At 42.0% G+C, this 18156-nt stretch overlaps 1 protein-coding gene across 1 annotated transcript; it reads left to right on the top strand.

The window, feature by feature from the left end:
- The first annotated feature begins 4675 nt into the window (after window positions 1–4675).
- LOC142382734 (excitatory amino acid transporter 3-like) lies at window positions 4676–12623 on the top strand. Its single transcript, XM_075468853.1, has 14 exons — window positions 4676–4799; window positions 6265–6405; window positions 6570–6662; window positions 6795–6903; window positions 7100–7142; window positions 7225–7302; window positions 7395–7576; window positions 7765–7872; window positions 8807–8929; window positions 9023–9217; window positions 9362–9496; window positions 10335–10442; window positions 11335–11460; window positions 12449–12623. The coding sequence occupies exons 1-14, from the start codon at window positions 4676–4678 to the stop codon at window positions 12621–12623; spliced, it is 1740 nt and encodes a 579-aa protein (XP_075324968.1).
- The last annotated feature ends 5533 nt before the right edge of the window (window positions 12624–18156 follow it).

Here is an 18156-nt window from a genome sequence, read left to right as displayed (position 1 = left end):
TTGCTGTTTAGTAGCCTATAGTCCACGCACAGCCGAAGGGTGCCATCTTTTTTCTTGACCAAAACTATAGGTGATGCAAAAGGGCTACTGCTCTCCCTGATAACCTTAGCCTCAAGAAGCTGATGGATGTGGGTTTTAACCATCTCGTACTCAGAAGGGGGGATACGTCTATATCTCTGTCTTACTGGTGTCTCGTCAAGCAGAGGTATATCATGTGAAATCAAATCTGTACACCCCAAATCTCCCTCATGAGCTGAGAATACATCACTATGCTTCTGTAATAAGGATCTAACCTGACTCTGATCTGTCTCCGACAGGGCGCCCAGATCGACAGCATTGATCTTCTCTTGAATGGAGTTGGTAACCATTTGGGACGACATTGTGGCTGAGACCTGTCCCTTGCCTTCTGTGACCCCTGTGGGCAGGCTTACTACATGGGCATGGCTCACGGTACCTATCACTGTGTGTGGGTAAAGCACAGCATCATTAACCCCAACGTTAACGATAGGAATGTAAACGGTACCTCTGCTTAGTTGGACCAAAGCTGGGGACGCCAGTAAGCCAGCGGGCAATCCGGTACTCAAAGGTTCAAACAGGACATCACTAGAGTAATGTTGGGAGCAGGTGGCTGCCACCAGCTTCGTGGTACCACCAGGAACTCTAAAAACCCTCCCACCCTTAACCTTTACTCGACTCGATCGGTCAGGTGGTGCATCGGCTTGGGCCTGGTGACACTGCTGCAGGGCTGTTTGGAATTGGCTAGGGGCCTGTGACACAGAGGGCAAATCAAAAAGAGCAGAACCGTGAAGTGCAAACAACTCTGTATAGCATGACTTGATTATATTCATGCCAAGAACACCTGGGGTGGAGGAGGGCCGACCAACGGGGTCCTTAACCACCAGTACGCCACGCTTTGTAATTACCTTATCACAAAGTTCAACATCAAGCTCAAGGTAGCCAACATAAGGTATGTCCAACCCATTAGCAGCTTTAAGTTGTAACCACTGACATGAGTGCAACTTCTCATCTCCCCAGGGCTCAAAGTTTTGGATGAAGAAACTCTCTGTTATGGTGGATACCATGGATCCTGTGTCAACCAAACATGGAACTGCAACCCCCCCCATTGATATGGTTAGGTGGGGGCAAGCTGCCATCAATTCAACAACATCTGGGTTCTCTGTATCCTGCTCTGAGCCAACTGGGCCCCCACCTGAACTTTGGCTCAGCAGTTCAGGGGGTGAAAGTTTCCCGACTGCTGATTGTGGGAGTATGGTCTGTCACTAGGAGTTGTGCCTGTATGAGAAGGTGGCTGAGCTACGACCTGAACTCTATCACCATCACACTCCCTTGCAAAGTGTCCAGGCTTCTGGCACCTTCTACAAATAATAGACTGTTTAGCAGGGCGAAAAGGTGGCTTCGGAGCGTGTTTGAGTGCAAGGAAACTACTACTGAGCTGATTCAGCTGTTCCTGTTGCTGTTTTAACATCTGCTTTAACTCTGCCAATTCAGACCTCGTGTCTAAATTACTTGACCCTGAATGTGGACCTCCTGCCACTGCAAACTGAAAGCCTGCCGCAGATGAAACAGAGTGGCTCCTACCCTTGACACCTCCTGGCATCCCCTCCCGCTCCCACCTGATGGCCTCGCTACGAACCTCGAGTAGAGTGACTTCGGGATGGCGTCGGACAAACTGCTTTAATTCCCTACGTAGGGCACAATCACACACATGTTCAACAAATTGGTCACGCATTAACATATGGGAATTGGGAAAGCCATGGGGAGCATTTGTCACAACTTTGTCCATCAGACACATCAGAGCATGGGAAAACTCCTGTAAAGTCTCATCGTCCTGCTGCTTTCTGGAGAAGAAATCCTCCTGCAATGAGATATAGGATTTAGAACACCCATACAACTCCTGAAGGATAACAAGAATTTTCTCTGGATCGCTCCTTTCTTCCCTAGGGCGATATCTTATCTCCTCTCTCGCCTCACTTTCCAGATGATCATAAATAAACAGTGCTTGATCAGCCCTAGACAGGTGGCGGGCACGCATACATGCTTGAATTTCCTCTGCCCACTCATTGATGCTTAAACCAGTCCTTCCTCTAAACATCGGACACTTTCTGTCTCGAGGAACATAAAACAGTCGTTCCACTACTGGGGCACTAGAGGATGGGGGAGGAGCAGCAGAGTCATTTGATGCAGCACTGGTTCCTGGGGCTTCATCCTGCTCTCGCAGCAACCGGTTCTCCGCCTGCAGTTGGGCCACCAAGTCTTTCAGCTGATTTAGCTCCTCCATGATGAAGGAAACAAGAGAGGTTAGCCAAGGCCTTTTGCTTGAAGTTCTAGATGGTTACAGAAGCAGCTGCTGTTTTGCCTGTCACACACTACTACAATATACTATGCAAATACTACACATTCATCTATAAACGCTACACCAAATGAACCAACTGGTGAACGAAAAAAACACAACTAGGAACCCACGTCTCTGTTTTTACAGGGGTCCTGCCGACAACGCCAGAATGTGGCGTGGGGAGGTGAAGGACAACGCCACCTGGGGGATTTCACCCCAGGAAATCTCTTACAACAAGCGGACAACACAAGTTCAGTACCCAAATATACAGGACAGAAACGTGGTTCCAAAATAAGATGTTTATTAATTTCAATCAAAATAATTACTAAATGAAGATCTGAAAAGAAAAGGAATTAATGGCACAAAATAACTCAACTTATGAAAATATAACATTTATTAAAAAAAATATTTTACAAGCACCAAAATTTATTCTTTAACAAAAGAATAAACATTTATGCTGAAATTAACAAAAGGGGTGAACAGAAGCCAGCTATAGGGAGGCAGCCTACCGAAGGGTGTGTTCCAGGAGTGCAACAACTTACTCACCACGCGTGCTCTCAGCAATCATAACAAAATGGTGCAGCACTGCAAACTGTGTCCCAGTGAACTCTAACACTACAAACTTGTGAAGGGGAACCACACTACCGTGCCTAGCCTCCGCTAAAGCCGACTAATGCCACTAAAAGAAAAGAGAAAAACACAATATTAAACAGTTAAAAACGCCAGTTGGTCCGAAATAATCTTAAAAGCAAGCTAAAACCCAGGCAAAACAGCAGCCGACAACCTAGATAAAAAAGGTGCACAGGCTAAGCCACTGCAAGGTGTGCTTCCAACTATAAAGAAAAGGAAAATTCAAATTAGTACCACTTTCTTGTAACACACAGTTCATATATATCTTTCTTCCTACCTAGATGCAGACACCAGTAAGACTAGGCCAAAAGGGAGAGGAAACCAAGACCAGCAACAGCCAGAGGAGAAAGAGGCAGACAAAGAAAGTCAGGAGGCCACAGGTGCTTTAAATGCCCTCAGCCTAATCAGGGGAAGGGAGTGGCCTGAACACAGGAGTGTGTTCAGGAAATGACCTAGTGCACCCCATCACACAGGCAAAAAAGAAGTCTAATGTCCAATACCTGAAGATGGCGTTTTGACGATTTATTTTCCAGCTGGCAAGCAAATAATACAGGTACCTTTGTCTTCTGCTGCTTCTCCTGCTCTGGTAAAAAAAACAAAAAACATAGGCCCCACCCCAATCCATCCTGGTCCTATACCAGTCCCTAATATTTATATGGAATGGACCCACAGTTCTTCTGCCTAATTTAAAACAAAGAAACAAAAAACAAAAAAATATTAACCTACAAATAAATTCTGTAAGTAATCCCCCAAAATATAAAGTAACCCAAGAATATAAAACAAAATTCAAAGTAAAGAAAGATAAGGAATAAATAGCTCCAACAGACGGGTTTCTTGGAAGAATGGGACAAATAATAGGCTACCTGAAAGGCTCCATCTCTTGTTATCTGATGTCAGAACATCCTTCAAGTTTTATGATAAGGAATAGTAATATTGAAAGAAGTGGTTGTGGTTTAATCTAAACATTATCGAATATACGTCAAAACATGAAATTTCTTATAATTCACATTTAATGCTTAATATTATATGACTGAATTTGCCTTTTTCGCCTTTTTGGTGAGTTTGTGCAAATACCTGTGTTGCTATAGAAACAAAAACAACGTTTTAACTTTTTCAGAGGCTCATCATTGGGATTAAAATAAGTGATTTGTCATAATGGGCATACATCATCTATGTTCTCTTATTGGACGCACAACAACATTCACATTACACATAATTATTTTACTATTCATTTACTGTACAACATAATACATTTTCAACTGTAAGCCAAGCTTATATACAGTCAAAATTGCAAGTTGAATAAACCAGTCATCAAAACATGAAGAAAAGTCTTCCCTGGCAAGTGACTTGTTATTTGGTCTTAAGTTGACAGCCACATGCAGACTAATTAAAATACATTTTAAAACGTGTATAATAATACAGGAAAAGGATTAAGTCCAGTTTGCTTTCAGATCAATTTGTTTATTCGAATCAAAACAGTTCGAAATGTATATTGGTTTGAAAACGTGTGGTTGTGATCCAGCGCAGTGTTGATCGTGTGGACCCTGGTAAGAAATCTGTCCAAAATAATCTGATTAATTGACTAAAAATGTCGTTTAAAGGCAGCCTGTTAAAACAAACGACTGTTAATGGGGTATTGTGAGAAATGTGTTAATATTATCTCGTTAATGTCGCCTTGTTTGCATCGCAGACATGGAGAATAACAGAGAGACTCCCATCTCCGGCACCTCGGAGTGCGCAGCCATTGGTGGCCGGTGCTGGGCCAGAGTAATGCGGAACAAGCTTCAGGTTTTCAGCCTGTTAGCTGTCATCCTGGGTAAGTGATAACTAGTATACCTATTTGTGGTTATATCATATCATAGGTCTATGATGCCAGCTTATAATAACGACACCAACAGTTCCTTCACTTTTAATAAAAACTTTCACTTTCAGTACTAGCTGTTGCCTGGCAACCTGATTCGGAAAATTCAATTCAATTCAAATCAAAAATACTTTATTTATCCCAGAGGGAAATTAAATGTTGATGTAACTCAATCAAATCAAGGAGTTATTATAGATGCTGATGGCTGTGGGCAGGAAAGATTTCCTGTAGCGGTCCGTTTTGCATCCAAACTGAAGAAGCCTTTGACTGAAGAGACTCTGTTTTAACAGTCTCAACTTTCGCGACCCGTTCTTTTTTTTGTGCCCTGAAAGTTTCCTTATTTGAAGGGTCATTAGGTTATTAGAAACTATGCCTCAATCATTCGCTCAAACACTAATGTCCTAACGGTGGCACAAAGAGTTGAACCAGAGCCTTGTGGCTGGAAATGTAAATATAAAAGTCACTACCAACTAGATTTATTTATTTATTTATTTGTTTATTTAGTCATTCATTATTATTATTAGTTAGTAGTAGTATTTTTACTAGAATTGGGTTTATTATTGTTGTTGTTGATATACAATCATTGTAAATATTCATGATTTTTTTTGAGCTACTTGACTACTTTGAATTTCTCCCATTGGGGGATGAATAAAGTATTTTTCTATTTCTGTTTAACTGAGCCAAATAGTAAGAGCTTCCCATTGGTGCCATAGTGATTGATATGTTTCATCTGTCAACTTTTTAATCCTAACCGATGCAGTGAGAAGCTTCCCATGCCTTGAACAACCTTGTTGTGACACATTCTGTGGGAGGGCTGCGACTGTACATCACATAACATTTGGAGAAATCAGATGAAGAAAATCACCTGTAGATCTCATGTTACTGTTTAAAAGTGAAAGTAAGATCCTTTCCTCAGGCACAATGCCAAGAGGTATTGGGTCTGAACTATGTAGCCTGAGAAAAAGGCTTAACTCTGTTTGGGAGAATGAAGACAAAGACTCTGGAGCACTAGATAAAAAGGATAAAAGGCCTGATGAGAATCATTTTCAGATTTTAGACCTTGGGATGTGCTGGAGAAGACTTTCCACCGAAGTCCGACTCTCCCATCATCACTACCATGTTCTTGGTACAAAATGAATGCATTTCTGGACAGAAATAATGTTGTGATGTTATATAGGCTTATTGATTTGTGCCTTAATCAAAGCTAAAGAGGGCCAATCGAAATATATCATGTCAGCTTTCTTTTTCTGACCGAGCAGGGTATTTTCCATTTATTTGAGTATAATTATTGCTGTCGCCTGTGTTTGACAAGTGTGGCAGTGGGTTTTATAGGTGGTTTTGCCTGTGAAATGAATTTGTTTTTGTACATAACATGCCCCTTTCTCGATTTTAACCCAGTTATTGTTGTTTTCTGTCACAGGTATAGCCCTCGGCCTAGTTCTCAAGATCTCTGTGGATTTGTCTGATATCGAGCAAATCTACATCGCCTTTCCAGGAGAGCTACTCATGCAGATGCTTCAGATGATTAGCATTCCTTTGATCGTGACAAGTGTGATATCAGGTAAGCTGTATGTGTATTTATCAGTACTTTTCTGTATCATGAAGTACTACGTGTTATAACCTGCTCCACAATACTTGATGCTGATAATGCGGACCACATTTAGGACCTGACACTCAGGTGAACGTTAGCAGACTTTAGCTCATGTTGTGGTTTTATTTTATCAGGTGTCAGCAGTCTCAGTGTTAAAGCCTCCAGGAAAATTGCAGCACGTACAATTCTGTACATCGCCTCATCTAACCTTATGGCTGTGGTTTTAGGTGAGACAGTTATCTTTGTTTTATCTTAAAACTTGTCACTGACCAGCAGTAAATCTCAACACAATATTAAAACAGCTGCAGCATGAATTCAGTTGTTGCTTCTTACATTTGGCCTCGCATTGTGTGTTGTAGGACTGGGATTGGCGCTGATAATCAAGCCAGGATCTGCTAATAGCGAAAATGCTGATGAACCAGGACAGGAGTCCTTTTTCACTGCGGATTCCTTGATGGATCTTGTGAGGTGAGAAGAAAATGTTCGTTTTGGGGCAGATTAAAATCATTTCTGATCATTTTGAGTCCGGACCGTCTTTGCTTTTGTTAAGTGGTAATAAGATACTTTGTTTGTTAGACCACAAGGTCATCGTCCGGCATGTTTTGTGACTTGTGTCAACATTAACAAGCTGAGTTTTAGTATGACTTTCCTTTACTGCACATAGGAACATGGCTCCTAAAAGCCTTTTTGTGGCTTGCTACCAACAGGTATGTTTTTGATTCAGGTCTAATGGTCATTTTCAGACTTTCCATACTATGTTTGTGAAGTAAACACTTGTTTCTCTCATAGTACAAGACTGAGAGAGTGTATTTTCCAAGAAAGGAGGATGACCAATTTACTAATCTGTCATCAGTAAATCTCACATCGGTAAATACATTTGTTACTATTTCTGTGTAAAGTTTATAATCTGGGTACATAGTGTTTCTTTCAGTCGCTCATTGTTTGTGGTCTTGTTACAGGACGATCTAGATGTGCGACTGGTGGGCTCTTATATTCCAGGGACCAACATGCTGGGGTTGATCGTTTGGGCGTTTATTATGGGCATCTTGTTTGTAATGATAGGTGAAAAAGCCAAATCCACTGTGAAGCTGTGTGTCGCCATCAACGAGGCCACAAAAGTGGTGGTGACCTGGATCCTTGGGTAAAATGACACTTTCTGTCCACATTTGAAGATCTCGAGTGTTAAAATAGTGTTTTCAACCGTTTTGTGAAATGTTTGTGATAATACTGAAATGTGAAAAAAAAACTCATTCCTATAATCCGATCTGACTTCTTACATTTGGAGCAGGCAGCAGATAGTTTGAATTCCTGTTTTGGTTTCCGTTTCAGCTACCTGCCAGTTGGAGTCCTGTTCATGATTGTAAGCCATGTAATTGAGGTTCACGACTGGGAATCCATCTTAATGCTTGGCAAGTTTTCTGCCGTGGTCCTTCTTGGGTATGTTCGCATTTACTATTTTAGCACTGTTGCCAAAATGACCGCTGGTCCTCCTGTAGCAGCATTCATCAACATCAGCAGTAGTTTCAACCTGTTCAGAGGAACTTAATGTGCGATTCTCACGAATTAGAGGCCACAAATCTGACAGAAAAAATATGTCGGCGTTAGTCACTGACTGATTCTTTGATTTTACATCTCTAAAAATGAGAAAAATCAGAACATTCTTTTTCTGACTTTCAATTTCTAGATAAACGAATGAACACAGCCTGACTGATAATGTCAGGTTTTTCACTGCTGTTGTGGGAGCAACAACACATGAAACAGACCTTCAGTATGTCTAACCAGATGATATTAGTGTTTTCACAAAGCACTGCTTGCCTGAAAAACAGAATTCACTTAGTGTATTGCACTATTTTATGAATAATTATGATTACAATGAATTGAATTCCAATTGGCTTGAATTTGACTTGATTATTTAAGTGCCTTGAGATGACATTTGTTGTATTTGGCGCTATATAAATAAAAATGAATTGAATTCAACTTAGTGCACTTTGGTCATCCTTCAGAAATACTACGTAATCTTGAAAAGCCTTTTAGAGCAATAAAAAGTGTGTTCTGTGAGACCGGTGCCTTTAAAGCAAGACCGTGTAGACACATGGGCCTAAATGATTCCTCTTTTAAAAAGTTTAAAAAGTTAATGTAGTCATTAAAACCCTGAACTTGTTTTCTTCATTGCTGTACTAACACCCTGCCACGGGCTACTTTTAATGCATCGTTACGGAGGCTTCTTTAAAAACATGCTTCTTCCGTTCAGGGATAAAGCAGAACACTTCAAAGGGGAGATCTTGAAGTCTTGTGGTCTTTCTTTAAGCCACCCAGTGAGGAACTCCGTCTACATATCCAGTGTTGATTGTTTGTTGATTGTTCTTTTCAGAGAAACATGTCATGCACTTATCGTTCTACCACTGATATACTCCCTGTGTGTGAGACGAAACCCCTATTCTGTCATCGGGGGGGTTTCTCCTGCGTTACTGACTGCATTGCTCATCTCGTCGAGGTAAGATGGCATCGCGGAGTCGCTCGCGCGTGTTCATGAGCACGGCTTATTGTCAGAGAAAAACTGCATTCACCTTTTTCTTGTCTGTCAAAGCTCTGCCACGCTGCCACAAACATTACAGTGTTGTGAGAACAGACTGAAGGTCGACAGGAGAATCACCCGTTTCATGCTGCCCATCGCGACCAACATCAGCATGAATGGAACTGCCCTTTATGAAGTGGTCGCAGCTGTTTTCATTGCACAACTAAACTACGTCAAACTTTCGGTCAGCCAGATGATTACACTCTGGTGAGTCGCTTCCTCTTCTTTAGCAAATCAAAGTGTTTCTGTGATGTAGTCATGTGATGGGGCTATTAAGTAGAAATGGAATATACAGTTTCATAATAAGGTCCTGAAATGACAGTTGACAGAGTGTGTGTGTGTGATTTGCAGCTTGACGGCAGCCATCTCCAGCATAGGAGCAGCAGGGATCCCGGCAACTGGAGCTGTGACCACTCTCTTTGTGTTGAGTGCGGTCGGTCTGCCAGCAAAGGATGCGTCTCTTCTGGTGGTCGTGGAGTGGATCCTGTAAGTTTAACCCTTTATTCATGGCCTGATATGGCAAAAAAAAAAAAAAAAAAACTCTTACAAATAAGTTGCTGCATGCTATTGATGGGCAAACATAAATGTAAATACAGTATATCAGACCGAAACAGAGTTTGTACAATTTTAATGAGCTTTAAAGTGAATATCTGGTCTGAGCTCCTTTATTCTCCAACTGAGCCTGAACCCTCTCAGACAAGCTTTCTGTCACTTCTTTAAGGAGTCTTCAGGAATAGTTCTCCAGGCTTCTTGAAGGACATCCCAAAGCTCTTCTCTCTGGGGAGGATTCATCCCTCCATCAGACCTGCTGCCACTGATTTTCAGTCCACTTCTTGTGTCATTTGGCACAGCTCAGCCTTTTCTCCCGGTTTCCCTTCATTAAGAACGGCTTCCTGACAGCCACCCTTCCATGGACACCATTTCACAATTCTGGTGCCAAAATACTTTTCTCGGTCCAACTGTGTTATCTTTGGTATTTTTGATAGATACAACTAAATAAATGGGATGGAGTGACCGGCTGCTAGTAACAAAGTGCCTAAAGATACAATTCAAAATTGGTTCTTTGCTAAATTGTCTGTGTGTGGACACAACACTGGTTCATGCCTTTAGTTCGGGGCCTTTTGTATGCTTGAACGATGGCCCAGAAGACCGTATTTCCATGACTATTTGATGTAAAAAAAAAGAACGAGTCCTATTTTAGCAAGGCAGCCGTCATGTTGTGGATGTTTTAATTTAGCAGTGCATAAAACAGGTGCTGAAGAGTTGGGCGAGACAAAGTCCCAGTTCATGGTATTACACACGTTGTTTGTTTTGTGTTCCTCAGAGACCGCAGCAACACTGTGATTAATGTCCTGGGAGACTGCTTTGGAGCCTCACTCATCCACCATCTGTCAGGAGAGGAACTGGACGATCAGGGAGTGGAGACGGCGAGGTAAAGCCTCAGATCCCATCTGAGGAAAGTTGTTTAAGACCCTCCATCCATCCGTTATCTATACCGCTGAATCCGTCGATCGGGTCGCGGGTGGGGTGGAGCCTATCCCAGCAGTCAATGGGCGAGAGGCGGGGTACACCCTGGACAGGCTGCCAGTCCATCGCAGGGCCACATAGAGACATACGAGACAAACAACCATGCATGCTCACACTCACTCCTAAGGACAATTTAGAGATGCCAATCAACCTAACATGCATGATTTTTTGGACAGTGGGAAGAAGCCAGAGTACCCGGAGAGGACCCACGCATACACGGGGAGAACATGCAAACTCCACACAGAAAGCTGGGTGTTGAACCTGGAACCTTCATGCTTTGAGGCGACGGTGCTAACCACCACACCACCGTGCAGCCCCTTGTTTAAGACCCTCTGGAAGGTTTTTCAGAATTAATTTTGTGTGACTTGATAGTTTTGTTTTCACACGTGCATGTTTCAGGCTTCCAGGGTCTCGTTCATCCTCGGTTACTTTGATTGAGGTGACGCCTTACAATACTGAACAATGTTTGTGGTGTAAGTCGCAAACAGTCAAACTTTTGCATGCGATAGCAGATGCACCGTCTAATCAAATCGCTGGAGTTGCGTCTGATGATTGTGGCCACGGCTCCAACCATCAGGCGCATCGTGTACGTGGGAATCCAGCCTGATAGCGTTCACATTTAGCCTGATATGCGTGTTATGCTGCAGACTGGTTGGAGCCACAGTGCCCCCAATGTCCCCTCAACAAGACACAATTAACCGAGCCAGACGACCCAGTTGAGAACACAGTTGCTTTGTGTGACATAAATTGTTTGTATCGAACCATTAATGACGACCTTGTGCTTTTTTTCTGACAAGGATCCGGGAAAGTGACGCGGCTTGTTGCCTCGATCAAATCAATATCCACACCATCAGCCTGGACTCTGAGAATGACTGCTTCTACACTCCTCCAGAAAGCGCGTCACTACCGATGCACAGTGGCAGGTCAAAAGCTGTCACGTTTGGAATCTGCTCAGTTAAACAGTAACTCGTTTAATAAATGAGCCACTTGAAAGCAGCATTGCTTGTGTGTGTGTGTGTGTGTGTGTGTGCGTGTGTGTTTTTCATCTTGTTTTTTAATCTTCCAATGGTTTGATTTCTTGCCGTGTAAAGAATGTAATAGATCAGTTTTAGGGACCTGAGTAGCTTCCCTGGGAAAGTTTTCTCCAGAGTGTTGGAGAGGACCCTCCGGCTGACTGTCGAACCTTGGATTCAGGTGATTGATCCTGTTTGTGATTTGCATGACCAGGATCCTGAAGCGCAGTTGTGGAGAGGAGGCCATCTGGTTTGGGAACCTCACCTGTAACCTGTGGTGTGTGTCTGTCATTTATTTATATTTGTAAAGACATTATGAGTAAAATCTCCAGTAACGCTGTAATAGATCAGTTTATTCAACTGAATCCACAACGAATACATTTTATCAGCCCTGTTGACACAATTGAAATGTGCTGTGTATATATTATTTGAATGAATGATTTAGATGTGGTTGTGTTGAGGGAAATGTTCCTGCTCAATCTGAAGTCATGCAGCAGGTGTAAATACGTGTATTTTAAGATGTGTTACAGGTGTTTCAACTCTTTCTCCCTCATCTCATGCCAGCTCTTGTCTGTCTTCAGTAACTCAGGAACATACCCCCAAAATAAAAGAGACACAAGAGACTCTGGTACTTTGTGTCTCTGTACAAACACCACCTGAGTTCCACCTTTGGTTTCATTGTCATAACTACGTTGGCCACTAGATGGAACTGTTGCTTGAAAATGAACCACATTGATTGTCCGCAGCCATAAGAGGTAATTGGAGAACTTGCTAAGTATGGCTTGTATAAAGCTGCTTGAACAAGTGTTTTCATTATTTTGCTAATATGACACTCTGAGAGACATATGCTGTCACTTTTTTTCCGGACAATTTCAGTCGTTTGATTTTCTCCGAGCAGGATGTGGCAGGTGATCATGACGTTTCACTGGAGTTCATCATCTCAGCCAGCCATCACACATGGGCCAGAGTACCTCCTGCTCTGTCTCCTCACTAACAGAAAGAGGGCAGCACTGCACCGTCTGCTCTGCAGACTCCTGCTGTTTGAGGGGAATGACCACACTGACCTGTGCTGAGGAAGCTGTACAAGAAAGTGGGAAACTGTCATGTGGCCCAGTCACAACTCGCTCCAAAGAGTTCTCCATTGAGCAACGGACATGCTGTAAGAGTATGTTTTACCCATGACTGATTTCATTCAGTAAAAGCCGCTGCCTCTTGGATAACGTAACTTTCATAGGCGCCTTCCACTTATTCAACATGCTCAAATATGCGTCATATTTCAGACACCCCATTTGTGCATGTTAAGCTAACTGCTTGTTAATACGATAAGTGTTTTATTACTTTGCATGTCTTCCAAAAGAGAAAATAATCAGGATTTTGAGGATGTTACCGTTACACACCAGCTGAGACGCAGGGTAGCAAAACATTATGGGCGTGCAAAGGAAACTTAGAAAATCGGCTCGGCGCATGCGCAAAACCACAAAGTAGCAATTATCTCGACAAGTAGGAGAAATTGACAGAACACCGGCTAATAAAGCATTTTGCCTCACAAAACAATATGCGTTCAAAAGAGTAATTCATTTGCATCACAAAGTCGTATCGCTTGGCGCTATTTTCTCTCTACCTTCGTATCACTACGGGCTGTGTAAACTGTGCAGACCGAAGTGCAGACCGAGCATAGTCCCCTGCTTCCGAGCAGTAAACACCGTAACAGGTGCGGCTATCGCTAGGTGGCTGAACGCACTGATATGAAGGCAGGCAAAACACAGCGCCAAGCAATGTGAGGTCTGTCTTTTTCTGGAGGGAGTCCAGAAAAAGTCAAGGTTCATAAATGATATTGCTAATATGGGATGTCATACAGCTTCATGTCAAAAGAGGCGAACTATCCCTTTAAGTTGTTTTTTTTTCTTTTTCAAAATTTACCAGAGATGGAGCATTTATAGAATTCTGTCTCTCTGTGATCAAAGGCCAAAGCTGGGAAAGGCTCCGGTCTCTGTCTGGACACATTGGTATACACAATATTATTTTTTTGATACCTTAAGGATTTTGTCAGGGATGTGAATAAGACAGGCTCCACATGTCACTTTTCATGGCAATTCTAGTCACTGGAACTCAGAATAGAACCCCTGATTGTAATTTAAATGTCCAAATTTCCATGAAAAAAAGTTATTTCCTTAAAGCATCTGTTTGCGTGCAGCACAGACAGGTGAAAACAGCACAGATGTGTTGGACAACATTACACTGAGGAACTAAAGATGTCTGCAGACTTCATGGCGCTGGAAGGGAAAAGGGGAGGACACAGAAGGCTGTAACCCTGAAGTAAAACTGGAAGACACCAAGTCCATGGATTTTATGACAACAAAGTTAGGCAGTGAGGTGTAGCTTTTTAGGTTTCATATTGAAATTCTGCGCTACTTTTACTGCAAGAATCACAATTATGGCTTATTTACTAAGCATCTGGATTACTCAAGGAGAGCAAGAATACATTTATCAAAAGTTCTCATACTGGCACTCAGTGTTGTAGCGCAAAACTGAAATACAAAATGGAAGTGTCCTTGAGAAATTCTTTAGTCCCACTATTTTGCTTGTTTGTGTTCTTGTTCAACACAACGGCCAACAAAGGACTACAGGTCCAAGAATCCCCGGGTGAAAAAAAAAGAAGCACTCTCTCTGGCACCATGGTTCTGCTAGAGGGGCTGGCTTCAAAGGAGTGCCACCCCCACTGGTCAGACTGCGTTCCATCCACAGGGCCAGCCTTCAGTACCATATCGAACTGGTTTCCAAACAGAGGAATTCCCAGCACTGGAACAGCATTGTACACATTACACAACTTTTTTTGTGGCCCGTCATAAACAAGAAAAAAAGAGAAACGATTATCACTAAGTAAAGGTAGTAAGAGAGTTTGGGTCTTACAAAGAATGAATTCTCCATTGCAGTATGGGTTCAGTGCCTAAAACAAATCTTCAGTATTTTTGGCCTTCTGCCAGGCAGTCAATTCAATGCCCTGAGCAATGACCTATCTCATACTAAAATGGAATCTGATAAGATTGAACAATTTTGCAGAAAAGTGAAATAGAAGCAGACTGTTCCCACTGAGCAGGTCATTAACTGGCTGCCAGTTCAATAGCGTGAGATTACGATGTCTGTCAAGGTGAAAAGGCTACTGCTAAAACTTTTCTTTGTGTGCTTATGAAATTTTGCACGTGACACAAAGTCAAAATGATATTTTTCCTGCCTGTATGAACTGTATTGTGCTTTAACCTCCAGAACACCCACAGGGGAATTCTGCCCTTTTTTCCACTTGCAGAGGATCCACAGACACTGAAGTAATCACTGCAAGGGTCACAACAATAAAACCTGACTCTGCAAAACTGCATATCCACAGGTCAAAGTCCTGCAGGATCGCAAGTTTTGGGTTATGTGAATCAGTAAGGATGGCCTGAAGGATGAGAGACAGATTAATGTGCTGCTGGGAGGAAAAAGAGCCCAGCGTGAACTGAAGGAGAGGGAAAGAAAGGTTGTTAATCTGGAAACTGTTGAGTCACAGATATGTATTTTTTACCTACGTGCATCAATAGAAGAGACCTGTTCCAGAGGCTTTGCAGGTTTATTAAACAGATCTCCCACCAGCACAGTGTAAGGCATAAGATGTTGGGGTAACTCCGCCGATAAAGGCCCAGAGTTCAGCTCAATGGTGTAACTCAGTCAGACCACCAGGGGGCAGGCCTGAGTTAAGCTGGTCGTCTGCCACTTTCTTAAGTATAGAACATTAACAGTTTTTGCCTTTGATGTAAAACCTAAAGAGACTCAACAACCTGATAAAGAAGGCTGGTTCCGTTCTGGGGACGACTGTGGAACCTCTGGAGACAATAATGCAAAGAAGGATTTTGCATAAAATCAAGAGAATTATGGACAACCCTGAACATCCTCTCCATGAGACTGTTATCGAAAACAGAGTCTCTTCAGTCAAAGGCTTCTTCAGTTTGGATGCAAAACGGACTGCTACAGGAAATCTTTCCTGCCCACAGCCATCAGCATCTATAATAACTCCTTGATTTAATTGAGCTACATCAACATTTAATTTCCCTCTGGGATAAATAAAGTATTTTTGAATTGAATTGAATTGTAAGACAAAATATCAATAATAATATCAATATTACGTTAATGATAAATAATTGAATAATTTAACTGTATATCAGTCACAAAGTATTTCTAATGTAAGAAGGCAAAGTAGAAACATGTAGATGCGAAATGATTATTTCTTATGACAATAGTTATAATAGTTTAGAAAAAGAACACACTACTGAGAAAGCTAGTTGAAATAGACACAATGTTAGACCAGTGAAAACAAGATTGATGAAGGCACATTTAAATAAGAACATGTTTTATATCAAAAGACCACTGATGCACCATGGGGATGTGGTTTAACGCAGGCAAAAGAAGATGAATGTCCAAAAATGAATTCTTGCATTTTTCTGATTATTTATTTCCAAACAATAAAACAAACAAAAGGACAAAGAAAACCTACTGCTCTCTCCCTTTCTCTGGTAAAAACCATTGACCCACCCTGGTGCATGTTGGTACTCCAGGTGCCTACCTTCATAAATAGCCACAGGTGCCCAGTGTGACCCAATTAGCAAAATATTCTAAACAAATAACGAACAAAGAATTTTAGCAGAAATTTTAGCAAGAAAAATCTAATCTAAATAAAGCACTGAAATTATTCAAATAAAGTTACTCATAATTAGCAAATTAAATTTACAACTAGAACCCATCTGAGGAAAGTTGTTTAAGACCCTCCATCCATCCATTATCTATACCGCTGAATCCGTCGGTCGGGTCGCGGGGGGGCTGGAGCCTAACCCAGCGGTCATCGGGCGAGAAGCAGAGTACATCCTGGACAGGTCACCAGTCCATCACAGGAGCACAGAGAGACAAACGAGGCAAACAACCACACACACTCACTCCTAGGGACAATTTTAGAGACACCAATTATTCTAACATGCATGTTTTTGGACAGTGGGAGGAAGCTGGATTACCAGGAGAGAACCCACGCATACATGGGGAGAACAAGCAAACTCTATCACGAATATTCAAAACCTAAATATGTCTAAATCAACATGTTGTCTTCAGAAAGTATTGCATAAAGGACTGAATCTTGTCATATCCTTCTGGAAACTGTCAAACAGTTCGCCTCTCCTTCCTCGTGGTGAGCCAGTATCACCCTATGAATGTTCTGATGGACAAATGGAGAGACAGAGAGAGACCAATTTTGAATACAGGTCAGGGAGAGAAGGCGTGGTCTGCAAATAACTGGAAAAAGAACTAAGAGGCAAGCAAGACAAAAACATCATCGTTAACTAAATTCAACTTTCACAGTGCTGTTTATTGGAACTGTAAACACATCACTGTGGGGTTTAGATCATAACTGATGTGACTGTCTGCTGTCAGTTCAGTGTATTGGGGTCATTTATTTTCATAACAAGATACCACCAAAAACTGAAAGAATTCTTTATGATAATATTCTGAAATTGGGCGATGTGCTATTTATCTATCAGATGTATGCACTGTGTTCATTATTCTCTGTCAGTTTGTCATTTTATTTGTAACCTTTATGTTGTGTACGTTGCTGGTGGAAACAAATTGTGAGGCGTTTACCTTACGAAGGTTGGCCAGACGGTCATAAGGTAAAGGCTCAGAGGGGTCCTCTGGAACAGTCTTCCCCATCTCACTGGAAAACCACAACTGGATCTGTTGACGAAGGAGATGAGGACAGTGGCTTATTCTAATGTTACATTTGGGGAGCTACACTTTCCATTTGATATTTTATTATATACTTAACTACATATCATATAGAGTTTATAACATGCAGAAATCAACATATGTTGCCACATCAACATAAGCAAAGGCCTGCTTCAGGAAAAGTCTCAGTACACAGTAATGGCACAAAGAGAACTACCAAGGATTCGAGTGGAAAGGTAACTTGTAAAGCAGGTTTATCGAGAGAACAAAGACTTAATTTGATCTCGAATGCAGTTGAAATGTTTACATAGCAAATCAGAATCTCAGTTAGGGACTAACCTGTAGGTAGTGCTCCTTGTTAACATAGTCTGTGTTACCAGCATCTGCTACCTTGAAACTTTTCAGCACATCCAGCAACTGAGTTAGTGAGGGAAATGGCCAGGGGAGAGCAGCACTGAGCAGAAACCGCCGCCAGTCTATCAGCTCAAAGCTGTCCGTCAGCAAAGACACAATCTCCATCAACTGGGAACAGGAGACAAAGAACTGAAAGAACATTTGGAACATCTCTGTGAGGCCCATGGACACGGTCACATGTGTTTTGTCATAGAAGTTTCTGATTTGAGTTTGACTTCGTGTTGTATACCTTTGTTTCATTCATGCCCATCCAGGGTACCGGTAGGGTGTTTCTGCCCATAGAAATAGAGATCGTATCTGTGAGCAAACTGCAGAACTCAGGACTGGACATAAGGCCTGAAAGTCAGAAACAAAAGGAAAAAGAACGGTGGATGGATTAATGGATAGGAGGATTGAATGACCCAGTTACAGCACAAGTTGTCTCTTTTTTATCCACCTGATGGAGCAATGCTG

This window comes from Odontesthes bonariensis, chromosome 6 (assembly GCF_027942865.1).
Source record: "Odontesthes bonariensis isolate fOdoBon6 chromosome 6, fOdoBon6.hap1, whole genome shotgun sequence".
NCBI classification, from domain to species: Eukaryota; Metazoa; Chordata; class Actinopteri; order Atheriniformes; family Atherinopsidae; genus Odontesthes; species Odontesthes bonariensis.
Note: the sequence above shows the minus strand (reverse complement) of the source record. Positions and strands in the feature narration are given on the sequence as shown.

Excerpts from the sequence above, each read along its gene's own strand:
- LOC142382734 (XM_075468853.1), top strand. The coding sequence starts at position 4,676 with ATGGAGAATAACAGAGAGACTCCCATCTCCGGCACCTCGGAGTGCGCA. Across the intron at positions 4,800-6,264 it reads CCTGTTAGCTGTCATCCTGG|GTATAGCCCTCGGCCTAGTT; the intron begins GTAAGTGATAAC and ends TTTCTGTCACAG. Across the intron at positions 6,663-6,794 it reads CCTTATGGCTGTGGTTTTAG|GACTGGGATTGGCGCTGATA; the intron begins GTGAGACAGTTA and ends TGTGTGTTGTAG.